The sequence below is a fragment of the Ursus maritimus genome, unplaced genomic scaffold (assembly GCF_017311325.1).
Source record: "Ursus maritimus isolate PB19 unplaced genomic scaffold, ASM1731132v1 scaffold_4, whole genome shotgun sequence".
In the NCBI taxonomy this organism is placed as follows: domain Eukaryota; kingdom Metazoa; phylum Chordata; class Mammalia; order Carnivora; family Ursidae; genus Ursus; species Ursus maritimus.
Genome location: NW_024426552.1, coordinates 15,459,102 through 15,476,468, shown reverse-complemented (window position 1 = coordinate 15,476,468; position 17,367 = coordinate 15,459,102). Strand labels below are relative to the sequence as shown.

Here is a 17,367-nt window from a genome sequence, read left to right as displayed (position 1 = left end):
GCTTTCTTTTCCTAAAAATGTTTAATTATGGGTAAAATACACATTAAACTTACCAAATTAACTACTTTAAAGTGTACAGTTCAGTAGTGTTAAGTACATTCACACTGCTGTGCAACCAATCTCTGGAAGTCTTTTCATTTCACAAAATTAGAACTCTACCCATTAAACAAGAACTCCTTATTTCCTCTCTCCTTGGGTCTTGGCAACCACCATTCCACCTTCCGTCTCTATGAATCTGACTTCTCTAAGTATCTCATATAAGTGGGATCATATAATATTTGTCATTTATGCTTGGTTTATTCCACTCAGCATAATGTCCTCAAGGCTTATACACATCATAACATGTGTCAGAACTTCCTTTCCTTTTAAGGGCTGAATAATATTCCGTTGTGTGTGTATACCACATTTTTTGTTTATCCATTCATCTGCTGATAGGCACTTAGGTTGCTAGAACTTTTCATTTTTACAAAATCAAGTATCTATCACTGCTTTTATGGATTCTGGGTTTTTGTGCTTTGCTTAAGATCTTCCCCATAACAAGATTATACAGTCTCTTATTTTCCCTTGATACTTTTATATAGATCGGTTCTTTACATCTGGCCTTGATCTGGACTTCATTCTTGTGTATAACCTAAGAGAGGGGTACCTCGTTATATTTTTCAAACATATCCAGTTTTCCTAACATCATGTATTAGTGACTCACGCCTCTCATTTGAAAGGCTACCTGCAACAAAAACTAAATTCTCGGGGCGCCTGGGTGGCTCAGTAGGTTAAGCATCTGCCTTTGGCTCAGGTCACGATCCCAGGGTCCTGGGATCAAGCGCCACGTTGGGCTCCCTGTTCAGCGGAAAGCCTGCTTCTCCCTCTCCCTCTGCCTGCCTCTCTGCCTACCTGTGGGCAATCCCCCCGTGCCCTGTGTCAAATAAATAAATAAATAAAATCTTAAAAAAAAAAAAAAAACAACTAAATTCTCACATTTGTGTGGATTAGTTTCTGGATTCTATATCTTGATCCACTGATTTGTCTATTCACCAATTTAATACTGCTTAATTATTATATTGGTAGGGCAAGTTCTTTTCACTTCTCTCAGAAATTTCCTACCAATTCTTTTTTTTTTTTCCCTACCAATTCTTGAGCATTTTTTCCTTCAAATGCAGTTTATCAAGTTTTTCGAAAAATATTGCTGGAATTTTGATTGAGATTGCACTGCAATTGCAGATTGATACAACAATTTTTACAATTTTTCTTCCCATCTTCTTTTGTAATCTCTACTTAAGTTTTATAATTGTTTTTTTGTTGTTGTTAAATTTATTTCTAGGTATAGCTTTGTCATCATTGTAAACAGAATCTTTTTTTCCCTATGCCATTTTTAATTGTTACTACTGAATAAAAAAGTTTTTGATTTTTCTGTCAAGTATAAATCCATCATTAGTAATTAGTTCTAATACATCTCTAGTTAATGCCTTATTTATTTACAGTCAGAAAAATTAAATTATGCTAAATAAAAAAGCCAATATCAAAATATCATATGCTGTAAGACTTCACTTATATAACTTTCCTAGATGATAAAGAGAACAGATTGCTTGTTGCTGGAGATAAAAATGGGAGGAAGATTGAGGTGCCTGGGTGGCGCAGTCATTAAGCATCTGCCTTCGGCTCAGGGCGTGATCCCGGCGTTCTGGGATCGAGCCCCACATCAGGCTTCTCCACTAGGAGCCTGTTTCTTCCTCTCCCACTCCCCCTGCTTGTGTTCCCTCTCTTGCTGCCTATCTCTCTGTATCAAATAAATAAATAAAAATAAAAATAAATTTTAAAAAAATGGGAGGAAGAGAGGTGGCCCTGGTTATAAAAGGGTAACACAAAGGATCCTTACGGTGAAGCTGTTCTGTCTCTTGGTCTGTAGTAGTGGTCAGAAATGTGAATTACACAAAACACACACACAAACAAATGCATACATGTAAACTTAGTCAATGGATTGTATCGATGCCATTTTTCTGGTTGTAAAATTGCACTGAAGTTATGCAAAATGGTACCACTGAGGGAAACTGAATGAAGGGTATATGGAATCTCTTTGTATTTCTTACAATTGCATGGAAATCTATAACTACTTCAAAATACTAAGTTTCAAACATTTTTAAATATGAAAAAATAGAAATTTAGTTTATAATTCTGTACCAAAACATATACGTATCATTTCAGAATTCTTGGTAAATCAGAAAATTTGAAATACCTCTTGGTAAATTTCAACTAACTGTCTGAGTGTTCAGCTTCTCTAATATGACCAACTCTAGATCTCTAGTATGTCCAAACCCATAATCTATTTCTTTGTCTTAAAGAACACATTTATCGCATTTCTATAGTATTTTTCAATAGGATGATCCTTATTAAAGAGAAGAGTAAGTAACTTTTCCTATCACTTCCAAATAGCAAATAAAGTAACAGAAGAAGGATGTTAGGGAGAGGAAAAAGAAAGATTTCTACCAAAAAGATTTCTGGGGAAGAGAGAGCAAGTTAATACAATGCTTTTTAAACCAAGTATAAAATTCCACAACAAAATATTATAAAGTTAAAAATACTTATAAAATAAGGTGTGTTCCAACCCTAAAACAACTGAAATTCTTTTAAAGTCTTTAATTCTCAGGGTGCCTCAGTGGCTCAGTTGGGGCTGGCGCCTGGGTAGCTCAGGTCATGATCCTGGGATCAAGTCCCACATCAGGCTCCCTGCTCAGCAGGGAGTCTGCTTCTCCCTCTCCCTCTGTGCGTGCTTGCTCTCTCTCCCTCTCAAATAAAATCTTTAAAAAAAAAGCCTTTAATTTTCATTTCTTTTAATTTAATTTCCTCATTTCTTAAAACTTGTTTCCTTGATTAGAAATTATTGATTAGAGTTAGGGTTGCCAAGTGACCAAATACAACAAATTACAAAGTACAAACATTTTATATAAGAATACCCTTCTTTTCTCCTATAATGCCGTTTTACTTCATCGGATGAAACACTTCGGGAAAGGATCAACTTAGCAATAATAAGAGACCAAAGGGTGCCATTTTCCATGGATCTAAAAAAGAAAAAGAAAAAATCCATTTTCAAAGTGTAAGGTTTTTAAAGACTGTGTACCTGATTCCCTTTACAGAATTAAATAAATCACCTTGTGAGGGTAAGCAACTCACACAGGGCTTTTGCCCCCAAACAATTGCCATTATTGAATGGACTAGGAGGCTTAGGCTTCCAACACTCCTTTACAACTGGTACTGAGCTCTCACCCAAAGCCTTCCAAATACCAACAGAGGAGATTAGGCTTGAGGACCAGAGACTGCACCGGAAAAAGGACATATTCCACAGGACACTAAGCCTGATTAATGCTGAAGAACCAAGGAGGTATTAATATCGGCCAGGGAAAGTTCTGAGTGTCAAGTATGTGGACTGAGACCGCAGAGAAAGATGTGATCAGCCTGGGACCCCTGATACCAAAGAGCATACTCAAAACACAATTGGCTAGTGAAAAACAAAGAGAAGCAGTTCAACACAGTAATTTCAACAGGCTAAATACCTAATTGCTATGACTGTTTTTATACCTACTTCCTCAACTAGGCGAGAGGGCTTTGTGGTTGTAATCTTTTTTTTAAAAAAATATTTATTTACTTGAGAGAGACAGAGATAGTGAGAGAGAGCATGAGAAGGAAGGAGGGGGAGAAGCAGACACCCGCTGAGCAGGGAGCCCAATGCGGGGTTCGATCCCAGGACCCTGGGCCCATGAACTGAGCCACCCAGGTGCCCCTGTGGTTATAATCTTAAGACACATCTACAACAACATGCAAAGCAAAAGCTTAGATTTGAGAGCAGTGGAAGGATGGATCACGGATGACAAAACAACTTCTACAAGGCTTCTATTTCTTTTTCATCTGCCCCATTCTTTAATGTATTTATGGATTTAAGAACACAGGCAAAGTTCAAATATCTCCCCAGATGATTAAACTGAGTACTTAGAATCCACAAAGTATTTATCATTAAGAATTGGGTTTAATTCAGGGGTGCACGGGTGGCTCAGTCAGTGAAGCGCCTGCCTTCGTTCGGCTCAGGTCATGATCCCAGAGCTCTGGGATCCAGACCGGAGTCAGACTCTCTGCCCGGCAGGGAGTCTGCTTCTCCCTCTCCCTCTGCCCCTCCCCCAGCTTGTGCTTTCTAGCTCTGTCTCAAATAAATAAATAAAATCTTAAAAAAAAAAAAAGAATTGGGTTTAATTTAGATCAACCCTCTGACTGAAAGATTAGCATGAAGTGAGCTTACATTTTATAAAAACAAAGTAAAAAACGAGCAAAATAATCATATAAAAATGGAAGTTGAAAGGGATTCTTACCTGTTAAATAACAGCTGCAAAAGGCCAGAAGTGTTACCAAGTCCACATAAGTTATCATATGTAATATTCATCTTTTGGAGCATTTCACAAAATCCAGTTAGAAAAATAGGTGGATTGTCTAATTCCTCATACCACTGCAGTGAATAGAGCAGTTCTGCAACTACAGAATGGATGACACATCATCAAGTGTATTCTGTGAAGAGGCCTTCGATCGTTTTCACTTCTCTGCCCCATTTTCTACTACTGTTATGCCCACCAGTCTCAAAATATCTATGAACTGATTTTCAAATGTTCTTTGAGATGTACCATGATAATGAAACTTGAGAACATCTAATACAAAATGAGACTCTTCTCCCAAATCTTACTTGGTCCCTTTTCTGATAAGTTAAGAATGAGATAAGCCTAAATTACCAGAAATACTGGAAAATCTTCCTACTATTTTTGCCACAAGTGGTAACAAGTTACTTACAGGACAAACAACTAAGGGACCCAACACCTGAAATGAGAAGTTCAAGCCAATGTTAAGAAATGGGAAATACCATGATACAGTAAACAGGGCATGGACCTCGGTGACAGACTGACTGGTCTGGTTTCAAATGAGCTATCCATATAGCTACCAATTAGAGTACGAATATCTGCCTCGGGGAGTGCTGCAAGAATTCAATGACCAGTACCTATCACAAAACCTAGCACATCACAGATTTTAATACATAATTAGTCACAACTCTCTCTTATAAAGCCATATATGGATTGTGGGTTCAGAAGACTTGAGACCTGGTTCAAAATCTAATCCTATGCCTTACAAGCTAAGTAACTCTAATCCAGTCAAGATAAGAAAACAACAAGGTGAGGAAACAACAATAATAATAACACCTGATAGGGTTGATAAGAAGATTAAATACATAATGTTGTCAGTTTGTAATCAGTAACACAATTAATAAAAACAAATATTACAAAGATTATTACTCCAGTTTCCAGTTTTGTTTTTGGACAGATTCACTCTGTGGGCACTGTAAACTGCAGGGCAATCTCCTTGCCCTTCACTGCCCGTGGAGCTGGCCAGTCAGAACAGGTGTAGGTGTCCCAGCTTTCTTCCACAGGGCATATGTTCTCTTCTACTAGTAACTATGCTACAGCTGAAGGCTTACAAACAAGCCTGACAGAGAAATTATGCAAATCCTGTTACTTTAATATCATTTTGTACAGGTCACACTGCTTCCTATAATTCTACACCACCATTTCCTGGAATGGGGGAATTTTCTGAAGTCCAAAATCCCCTTGGGATTCAACATTTGAACCTCTACTTGCCAGGAAAAAAAATGTGTACACACATACACATATATATCCCTATGAACACAAAGTATAGTGGTTCAAAAACTGAAAATTCAGAATCCTTGATGAAACACCAGACTCACTTAACCATTTTCTTTAGTGCTATATGCCATGGGATCTACCTGTATCAGTGTCTTGCCAGCTTGAGTAACTGATCTTATACCAAATTCTGTTCTACAGCTAACAAGATTCTAGCAAGATTTCAGTATGTTTCCATCCAATTTGCAATTTACCATTCATCACTCAAGTAATCTCAAGTTTCTCATCACTAAAACAGTTAATAGGAGTGGATGATTCTTATCTAAATCGCAGGTTAATCAAAATTCTTTCAAAATTATATTTATTATAATTATTTCAAAACATTTCTATTATATCTGAATGCTCATATATACTTACTTATTTTCTCAAGCTCATTATTTTCTAGGACTACTTCCTTTTTCAGTGCAACTAATATCATTTTGCTCAATAATGCGGAAGTACACAAATGGCTGGGAAGTTTCTTTGTATCTTGTTCTTTAAAATCTGTTTTGAAACACTCATAATTCAAACTCAATCTTCCTTCTAAAAGAGGTCTATGCAACCACTGCAAAAAGAATACATTAAATTATATACAAAATCATTAGGTAATCTAAATTATTTACTACCTATGCAATTAAGACGGAACAAAAACGAAGCTATTAGAATATCTTCAAAATGTTATTAGAATAACTTCAAAAATGAAGTTATTACTATTTATTAGGAAAATCACAGAAGCCTAGAAGTTTGGGTTTTACTTCAGGAAATCATCAACATGTGTATTTAAGACTCCTTCAGGACAAAACTAGGTCTAATTCACCTTGTACCATGGCAACTGCCACTGCTTTATAAACAACAAACATCCAATATATGAGCATTCAGAGACGTAAAGGCAAAGCAATAGACTCATTTCATTAACATTTTTTCTCCCCAGAAAAAAACAAAAGATAGTCATTTTGTTTACTTTTTTTCTTTCCCAGAATAAAATGAAAATGTTTAAGCTTGCACAAAGTTCAAACTTGAGAATAAGATAAGCACTGTCCAATCTCAAACATACCTGCATAGGAAGAGACTGTCTCATCTTTTCCCATTCACTGTTGCTTGGCATTACACTTCCAATATACACTCCCAGAAGATTAGTATCTTCACTTTCTAGAAGCGTATTTAGCAAGTCATCGACAGCAGACAAGAGGACCTGAAGACTGAAAATAATGCAAACAGCATAACTATTATAGCTAGAACACCCTGGTACATATTAAATGCCCTATGGCAGGTTAACAGTTTACCTGAACAAAAAGACTAGTAAAAATGAAGCTAAGCAACTCCTCTACCCTATATCTGACATACACACAGCCAAATTATGGATTTAATCCAACATTTATAATTTGAAATCAAGTGCTGCTTCTATCTCAGAATGAAGGGAACTTGACCTATTTCAGATCAGATATTTCTGAAATACAGCTACCTTACTGTATGAAAAAAAACCCTTGATGTTCAGAAAAATATATGACCCAACCCTAACAGCCTCTGGATGCATTCTCTTGGTTTTCACTTATATATATGGATTTTGGCATGAGGTGTGAAATATATTTGGAATTCAACACCTTAAAACAGTGGCTACCCAGCCCCCCAAAATAAACAATGACGAATAATCACTGCGTGTGGTGGCCATGAGAGGTCATGGTTATAATCCACACCAGCCCACAAGACACAGGACGGCACCACCATCACATCACTGAGCATAAATGAGAAGTCCAACAGATATGCTAAGATAAATCACTCTTCAATTAATGGAGTTTGAATGATCATTAAAACAAATTCCTTTTGGAAAAATCTTTTTGTCTGGATCTTCTCTTAGAGTCCTATAGATTTCTTACATAACAAGTCATTTTTCATAGTCATTCACACTAATCATGGGCTCTTATTTAAAGACAGCGAGAAGGTATTAAAGAGAGAGCAAATGAGCACAAAAAACGTTACCTTTTGATATCCAAAGGTGAAGACTGAACTTGGTTCTTCAGCCACAGAGCAGATAAACATAGGAAGGTACTCTGTTTATATTTATTGCCAGTTTGGTGGATCAATAAATTCACACCAGAGAGCCAAGTATTTTTCAGTTTACAAACAAGAAAGTCTAAAATCAAGATGTCAACAGTAATTTGTAATCCCATAGAAGCAACTAGAATCAGTACAAAATGTCTGAAATAACTCAATGCAGACTTGATTTTTAAGATACTGCTAAAAAAGGAAAACATAAAATTCTGCCAAACAAAATAATTATGTCATAAATGTGCAATAACACAAGCTAGCTCATGCCATGTAAATACAAACATGTTAAGATTTTTAAAGTTAGTTTTCTTCTGCTCTGAACTTATTTACAAGAGCACTGTCCTTTTGGAGATGTGAAAAATATTATACCTTTTCCAAATAGAGAAGTTAGTATAAAAGAAAGGATTTGGGAGGAAGGCTATCAATACTGGTATTTTTTAACATTCCTTTCATAAAATTCTCAATTAATACATAAGGCAATATAGTCCTTAATAATGCAATCTCAATTTCATTTTGATATATACCAACAGTGATGAAGAAGAGGAGGAGATATTAATACCCACTCTTAATGAATGTGGAGATTGAGGCATCAAGAAATTAAGCAACTGCCAAACCACAGCCACTGAGTGAAGGGGCTAAGATTCCAAACTCATCTATCATGGCCCCTTCTAAAACTGTGTTTTTGGTATCAAGAAAGAATTTAGACATACTGTCTACATACATCTTTAAATTGGTTTCTAAAGCTGGAAGTGTTTAAGATTTGTAGCCCTTTACTCAAAATGCTTTCAACTTTCAAGTACATTATGATTCAATTAATAAAGCCTGGGCACTTACACTATGAAGGTCAGAGCCGGAGATTCCCAACAAAACATTTGAGCAGTAGGCTATTACCTGGCAAATGTGTTTTTTCTTTGCTCTGAGCACATAACTGAAAGAGAGTTAATAATAAGTCTTCAGATGATGGCATTAGCAAGCATCCTTCTGCTGAGCTGAAATAGTTATAGGCCACATCACAGATAAAAGACACTGATGAGTCATTATTTTCAGCTTCTGACAATTCCTTTGCTTTGGATAAAGTTTCATGAAGTTTAACAATAATTCTTTCAACATATACTTCTCCAATCAAGTAATCTAGAGAAAAAAGTTCACACAAAAAATTTCAAAAATATTAACAGTGTGTTTTTTAATACCTTACTTTGGGTTAACCACCACTTAAATCTTTCAGTATATTTTTCAAAAATGTAGTAGACAAAAGAAAATTATACCAACAAATCAATCTTATCTCTCACATATAAAAGCCCTCACGTAAAAAAAACAATTCTAAATTAAGTTTAAAAAAGGAATGCTCTACAAAATTAGTAAACAGCTTTGCTATTCAAAACCCTTTAGAATGTAACACTAAAAATATTACAATGTCTTCCGAGTCATGCTAGAGAGATTAATAAACATTTAGGGTGCTTATAAGATTAAAATATCTGAATGAATGAAGAGTTGTTATTCTCAATTATATGCAAACTTTGCAACATGGAATCCCCCCCCCAAAAGCGAAAGATTTATTCCCTACTTAAAAACAAAAGCCGTATTTTTGCCTACCATTTTTAACGTGTTGGGATAATACCAAGCTTAGAAGAGCCCATCTTTCTGAGAAGTAAGATTCAGAAGATACCGAGGATTCCAAGTCCTTATTACAAAGGTGATCTGACAAGGTTACCAATTTCTCTCCAAGGATTTCTCCTTTCAGCCAAGGAGTTACTAAAGCATGTTTATCTGAACTAGAACATGCCTAAAACCATAAAATCAAAGCAAAGATTAGAAGCAAGATCAAAAAGTGAATCTATCTAAAATATTACTTGTACCATATTACCTCCCTTCATCATCATGGCCCCAACACTATCCCCCACTCCTCCCCAAGTTCTAAGAAGGCTGGTATTGTCCCTGTTCCCCACTAAGCCTTGCTTACATACACGTTCATGCTTTACTCATGCTATCTTCCCAACCACAAGTATTTCCCCTCTTCTTCACTTATCAAAATCCCATCCATTCTCTCAGAATTGTTACAAAGCCCACCTGCTTTACGAAATCTCCCCCATCCACTCCAGTCCATTTTCATCACTGATTTTTCTCTGAATTTCTAAAGCACTTACTGGATAGTATTATTATTTATAATGTTTCATCTGTGTATGTCTTGTTTCCAATGGGACTGTAAGTTCCTTGAGAGTAGAGACTGTCTTAAACTTCTTTGATACCTGCTATCAACACTGCAGATATGTTCAATGAATAATGAATGGATGAATTTTGAAGACAGATTTTAAAATGCTCTATATTTTAAGTTTTTGTTCATTAATTTTACTAAAATTAAAGAACAACTGTTACTTAATAGTGGTAATGTACTTCAATATGAACAGGCTTTATTATTTCCCCTAATTCTCTGCAATAGTAACTGAGGCCATGAGCTACTGGTTTATTTTCATGGAGTGGGAAAGCAAGGAAAAAAAACCAACAACTGTAAATCCACCCCCAAAAGCATGCTGATCCATGTTTCCAGAGCTTCTTTTGCTTTAGGGCTGACAAGAAAGGAATTTGCAACTTGGTTCATTTCAAAGCAATCTGGAAAAAAAAAAAAATCCAAGTGCGGATTGGGTAGTGCCTAAAAAACTGTTTATCCTCTATTTAAGAAACTGTAGGTATCCGGGACTTTTATTTTAGCCTAAGCTTTACCACTATTTTGGCTTTATGACCTTGGACAAATCTCTTAACCAACCTGGGCCTGTTTCCTCATTTTAGAAATGAAGATTAACCTAGAAAATCTCTAAAGTCCATTTCTGGTTACAAAATTCAAGTTTGTTTTTAAAGAAGCTGCCTTTGTAACTCTGATTATAAAGTTGTATGAAAACAAGAAAAACGAGTTCAGATAAGCTATAATATTGGCTTTCCTAATACAATTTACTAAATAAAACTGATCTATTTTATAGAATCCAGGCAATAAACTTCTAAATGTCCCTCAAGTTAGCAAGACATGAAGTACAATACTTAATGTTTTTACAAATCTACAGAAAGAACCTAACCAGCTTTTTAAGGGGGTGAAGAGACAAGTTAGTCATGGAAGTACAGGAGGCAAATGCTACCCTGAACTGAACTCTGCCCTGGAAGAGGACAGTCTTCCAAACGGATGTATTTGAGTTATCTGGCAGGTACATTCCTAAGTGGGAAATGGGTATTAGTCTTCTCTTATCAACTTACTAACCTCTTTTGCTCTGATTCTAGACTTACCAAGTAGCTCTCTGATAATTTGGCTTTTCATGTACCCTGCCTACAGAGAGAGAAGGTGCTGGATAAACTAATGCAAATGCTGTCTGGTAAGTTATATTTCTTGTTGAAAAACAGTAAATTAATATTCTGTATTTATTTTGCAAAAAGAAACTACTGGGGGAAATAGGGAGTTACTATTTAATGGGCATAGAGTTTCAGTTTTCCAAGATAAATTCTAGAGACTGAACACTAACTTAACACCTCTTAACACTACTGAACTGTAAACTCAGAAATAGTTAAGATCACAAATTTTGTTATGGAGCTTTTACCATAATTAAAAATAAAGATACAAAAAAAAGAGAAACTTATAAATTAAAAAGTTATCTGTGTAAAATTTAAAAATAATAAAAAATGCTAAAATAAAAAGAATTTTAGGTAACTAGTCTAAACATTTCTATGGCTAAAAAGTACTGTATCATTTACATCTTTATTAGGATAAAACACTCAAGCCATTTTTAAAACTTCTAAACTGATTAGGTTCCTTGATTTCTTTTCATTATTTTTATCACTAATTTTCTTATTTAGTCAAGTGGCAATCAAAGTCTGGAAGATCTGAATTTGCCTGTATAGTATTCCAGAGTAGGACAAATGTAATTTCCTGAGGTGTTCTAGCCAAAGCTAAAACCCTCAATCCATTTCTATAGAAGAAAAAGTAACTAAGATAAGGGTAGAAACCTGTAATCTTAATTTAAAGGTAATCAAATGTTTAACTCTCCCTTTGTTATCTGCTAGGGGAGAAACATTGGATTTTCCAGAGCCTAGTCCCTTTTTGCTGATAATCCTGACTACAGAAAGACAAGCACCAAAAGCTTTCCCAATTTTATGGGAAGAAAGTTACAAGAAGAAGGAAGTTCTCTAACATAGACACCTGACCACATACAAGCATGTGAATATGACTGGTTTTAATTTTTCTACACCCATAAATACAAAAAAGGAGAAAAAGAAAAAAAAAATCCCTAAGATACCTTTTCAATGACCTGAAGAATAGAATTCCATTTCAGATCCCCCTGAAAGAGGAAAAAGAGTTATAAATAATCTGCTAGAAGGAATGAAGTCACTATGTAATCACTACAAAACTAAACTTTTTTAGCTACTCCAACTTTAAAAAATATAGACTAAAAAACTTAGCCTTTTATTGCCAAGCATTTGTCATCTTACCATACTTACTGAACACATACCCAATAAGTCTCACATACTTCCCCATCACAATCAAGAATATACTGCTTGTGCTCGCTTTGGCAGCACATATACTAAAATTGGAAAGAATGTATTGCTCTTCTTTAAACAGATATTCACAGCCAAGAAACCACCCAAGAATAACCTCCATGCAGGTCTCATTCTACTTATCTATAATTACTGTGGCAATGTAACCCATTATAGTTTAAAGAGATATACAACAATACCTCGATGAGATCATCCAAGACATATTTTCTTTCCATGTTATTGTCACAGCAACGGAGGGCACTGTACAAAATGTCCACCAAGAAATCAGCATCCTTCCTCGGATCTTCATTTAACCAACCAATCAGTTTCTGGTATAAAAACTGCACTGCAGGATTTTTTTGTGCAAGTCTGGCTATTTCAAGAGGTTTGGCTTTGACAATACTCTGTTTTTCATCACCTAACAGCATTTTAAACACTTGGGTTGAAGAGAAAGAGCTGAGGAGAGTAGAAAGGAACCTTAGATGTTGCTCTGACTTTCGCTCATTGACATAATTAATACTCATCATTGCTAGTTTACAGACCAAGTCTTCCAAAGGTTTCTTCCTTAGCGGTGATATAAGGTCTGAACAATTATGAGTGAGAGAAGGTTCAGTTATTAATTCAGAGCCTTCACTGTTCTCGCCTTCTGAGGAGACACATTTTTCATTCTCTTTATTACTTTCAGGCAGCTCGTCAGCAAATCTAACCTTACCAACTTTTTTTTTATTTGACTTCAGTGAGCTCTTTGGCTTCTGAAGGACCTGTAGCAGGTTAGATACACCTGACACAGATTTCACATCAGCTTCTGGCTCATTGATCTTCTCCACACAGATCTCTGACAGTCTTTTCCAAAAATTCAGTAGCACTTTGTCCAAACTGTGAGCTGTTTTATCATCTTTTTCCACATCCACTTTGGCTTCCCAGGAACTTAAAGTTTCTGCTAAATGGTTAAACAGCTGCCCATCTTGCAATCTCGGGTCTTTGAGAACTACATCAATAAAAGGAATCAACTAAAAGGGAAGGTAGAAATAGAAAAGTTCAGTTTTCAGGAGAAATAGAATTTAAACAAGGTATTTGTAAAAAAATAAATAAATAAAATGAAATAAAAAATGGTGGGGGGATGCCTGTGGCTCAGTCCCCTAAGCGGCCAACTCTTGATCTCAGCATAGGTCATGACCTCAGGGTCTTGAGATCGAGCCCCGAGTTGGGCTCCGAGCTGGGCATTGAGCCTGCTTAAGATTCTCTCTATCCCTCTCCCTCTGCCCCTCCTCTCGCTTGCTTGCTCCCTCTAAAAAAAAAAAAAAAAGAAAGAAAGAAAGAAAGAAAGAAAGAAAGAAAGAAAGAAAGAAAGAAAGAAAATGAAATAAGGTATTTGGAAAACATTATAAAATTCCGTGTTTAATAACTGAAAAACACTGATTTTTTTCCCCCTCAAAACTCTGAAGAGTTAACTTGAAGATCATTTTCATAGCCTACAAAGAGGTTAACGATTTCACTGCATTCCCCCTAAATTACTCTTTTTCTGATATAATTAACCAAGATTATTGGTCATTAACAAATAATACAGTTTTCTTTGTATTTTCTGAACTTATTCAAGTGTTTTACTTTTTTCTAAATCAATATGAAAGACATTTAGGACCCAAAGAATTCAGAACACTTTTTCTTAAATTACAAAGAGAAGTTAATTGAGACATCAACCAAGATCTACGCTTATATAATTTCATTAATTTCCTAACATAAGGAACCATATTCCAGAACTTGCTCTCATCACTGGTTCTAAAAGCCAAACACAATTGTTCACAAAAGGATAAATGCAGTTAAACATTTTAGAAGTAACAAATATTGCATAATTTACACTTAATATAAAAGACCACAAACAGCAGTTTTGAAATTATGTTTTGTGTTACAACTCTACAAAACAGTTAGGGTTTGCAAATCCAGAGACTAATTAGTACTCAGGAATTATGGTATTATTCTAGCAACCAACAATACAGAACTTTTATTTATCTTGTCATAAATACACATTACTCAATTTGTAAGTTATAAAAATGAAATCTATATGAAGGCTAATTAATAAAAATGGCAACAAGATAAAATGAACTTGATTCTTTATAGTCAACGTGCAAAGGCACTAATGATTTTTACATTATAAGTACCTGGTCATTGACGAGCATCTCTTCAATTTCTTCCTCACCTAAGTTTTGTTGCATTATAAAACGTAAGCATTCAAAAAAAGCTGATATTACTGCTGAGCACTCCGAAAAGCTGGTTTTTATTCTCTCTGTTGATAGCCTAAGAAATAATAAATAACTGTGGTTTACTCTTTCACACACACACAAAAGCAACTCAGAAACACCAAAATAAAGACACGCATAAGGCATCATACTAAAAGAGGAGATTTTTTTCACAATAAAATCCTTAAACTAAAAACTAAGAACAATAAGAACTTGAAGAAGTGTGGAAAAAGCGTATTTTCAAATATGTCAACAAAAGAGAATACGTATCTATTTGCTACTCAGGAACAAATCCACCTGCAAAGAGAGGACTTAAAGATAATAATGTAGTAAAAAATAATTTTGTAATCATTAATAAAACTGAGTATCTTTTATTAAATTCAACAATTACACTGAAATAATTTTTTTTAATTATAACTTTAAACATCTATCACATTTAAGTTCATGGAAGTTACAAACTCTTCAGTGATTCATTTTTTCCATCTGGGCATTTGTATTTATCAACATACCAAAAAATGACTCCTTTGAAAAATAGTCCATTTTTAAAATATTTACAATATTCACTGCACTTTCTATTGTGTATTACCACCGAAGCCTTGAAAGTACCCCAGAAAAGAATTCCAACTGTAATTCTTGGAAAACTTTAAAAGTGTTGAATGAACAGAAAAACAATCTGGAGAAATTTAAAGAAGACAATAACAAGTATGTCATTCCACCCATGTATGCAAACAAGAAAAATTTCTTGCTTTAAAGATCAAGAAATTTAAACTCCTTACCCTGCAACTACAGAGGTGAGGAAATTTTTGAAGAAATCCAACTTTGGATCTGTAATGGTCTGAGGGAGTTTGCTGATAAATGGCAAGAGATAAGGATATATAACAGTAGCCAGACCCCGACCACCTTCACGGACCACAGATGACAACTTTGGAAACACACTTTTTTTTGCATTTACATGAAGCCAACAGTCCTAACCAAAGAAAAGATTATAATAATAATAATTAGAGATGATAAAAGACTTTTCCCAATTAAGAAACATATAGGCTCTCAAAGGTAGTAATCATGTATTCTGCCTAAAGAGGCTAAAATCTCTCATCACCATTAAAAACGAAAACTCAAACTTTAATAAATTTATTACACATAGTAAACATATACCCCACATGCTTAGGACATTATTGATAGAAATAATTAACTTAAAAGACTTCTATAAAAGCTGCTTTGTGGGGCGCCTCGGTGGCGCAGTAGTTAAGCATCTGCCTTCAGCTCAGGGCGTGATCCTGGTGTTATGGGATCGAGCCCCACATCAGGCTCCTCCGCTATGAGCCTGCTTCTTCCTCTCCCACTCCCCCTGCGCTTGTGTTCCCTCTCTCGCTGGCTGTCTCTATCTCTGTTAAATAAATTAATAAGATATTCAAGAAAAAAAAAACTGCTTTGTAAAAGGAACAGCAATATTCAATCTTAAATATAAGATTCAAATATACTGACTTCACTGGACTACATAAGGTTTAAGGAATAATTGATACTGGCTAAACTAAAAGTACAATAAAAACTCCATGCCATTTTATAGTCAGTTTAAGATTTATACCAAGTTTTGGATTAAGCATTTCTAAGAAAACATTTTTTTCCCCAGTAAGTTTTAGATAGTATAATCTGATAGGCTCTCTCTCACATCATATCTAAGGCTTCTAAAATACAAACTAAGAAGACAAATATTCTCAGATGTACTAAATGTACCTTTCTTACACACCTCAATAGTTGTAAGTGTATAAAGTACAGCTTCCCAGAGAGCTGGGCACACAATGGGGTCACTGTCATCAATGCTAAGTAGAACAGATGGGCTCACTTTGGATGCTTCCTCTTTCATCAACTGTGGAATACGCTGGCACAAAGCAGAAACTAACTCAAAATAAGCTGAGCGGATCTAAAACAAAAAAAAATGAAAAGTTGGATTAAGTTAAAGCCTAACAGAGCTATGATGAAATTTTTTGTTTAATAGCTGATAGTTTATTCATACTAACCCTCCCATTAATAAAACTAAAAAAGCTAGAAAAAACATTTTAAAATCTTCCATAGAGTATGGGGGCTGAAAGGACATTAGGAATTACCACATAAAAGTGAAGGCAGAAAGAATTCAACTTTCTCTTTCTTTGGCTGAAGCAAACACAGATCCTCTCTAGTGTCTGAGGCCTTCAGCTGGGGCCTCAAATTATGCCTATTGATGCACTAGGCTACCTGGCTGCACAAAGTTAAATACAACCAAACAAATAAAAACTAAGAAACCATGAGCCACTCACTATCAGCAGAAACAAGACGACACAGAGATCTGAGGCTTTAAATCAGAATTATCAGTTACAAATTCCTTATCAACAATTCTTATTATATTTAAAGAAACAAAAGTTTAAAGAAATCTTTAAATCAGAATTATCAGTTACAAATTCCTTATCAACAATTCTTATTATATTTAAAGAAACAAAAGTTTAAAGAAATCTGAAAGGAAAAGGATTTCAGAAAAAGCACAACAGATGTGAAGAAGAACGAAGCACTATTCCTGAACTAAAAATAAACAGGCAGAAAGAAAGATAGATACATGATAGATAGATCAGAACTCAATTCACAGTTTAAGAACAGATCATGAGAAATAGGGACCTGAAAGAGCAAAAGAAATTATCCGCCAAGTAGCATGGAAAGACAAAAAAGATGAAAAACACCAAGGACAACGTAAGACACAGAGGATAAAGAAGGTTTAATATATATTTAATCAGAATCCCAAAGGGAGAGGAGAGGATGAAGCAACGGAAATATCTGAAGAGGTTAACAGCTGAGCATTTTGTAGAGCCAATGAAATACACCAATCTACAAACTCAAGAAATCCAACA

At 35.1% G+C, this 17,367-nt stretch overlaps 1 protein-coding gene across 4 annotated transcripts in view; it reads right to left on the bottom strand.

The window, feature by feature from the left end:
* The window catches only part of LTN1 (listerin E3 ubiquitin protein ligase 1), a 65,328-nt gene that overhangs the window by 32,100 nt on the left and 15,861 nt on the right, over positions 1-17,367 (bottom strand). For 3 of the 4 annotated variants that reach the window (XM_008701785.2, XM_008701783.2, XM_040621070.1), the window contains 12 exons: positions 16,239-16,412; positions 15,271-15,461; positions 14,417-14,552; positions 12,461-13,270; positions 12,023-12,064; positions 9,342-9,531; positions 8,640-8,879; positions 7,680-7,833; positions 6,757-6,901; positions 6,081-6,267; positions 4,353-4,512; positions 2,949-3,053 (listed from right to left, as the gene is read on the bottom strand). In XM_008701785.2, the coding sequence (XP_008700007.1) occupies positions 2,949-3,053; positions 4,353-4,512; positions 6,081-6,267; positions 6,757-6,901; positions 7,680-7,833; positions 8,640-8,879; positions 9,342-9,531; positions 12,023-12,064; positions 12,461-13,270; positions 14,417-14,552; positions 15,271-15,461; positions 16,239-16,412 (2,534 nt within the window). The remainder of the gene's footprint in view (positions 1-2,948; positions 3,054-4,352; positions 4,513-6,080; positions 6,268-6,756; positions 6,902-7,679; positions 7,834-8,639; positions 8,880-9,341; positions 9,532-12,022; positions 12,065-12,460; positions 13,271-14,416; positions 14,553-15,270; positions 15,462-16,238; positions 16,413-17,367) is intronic. The other variant, XM_008701784.2, reaches the window with a different exon arrangement.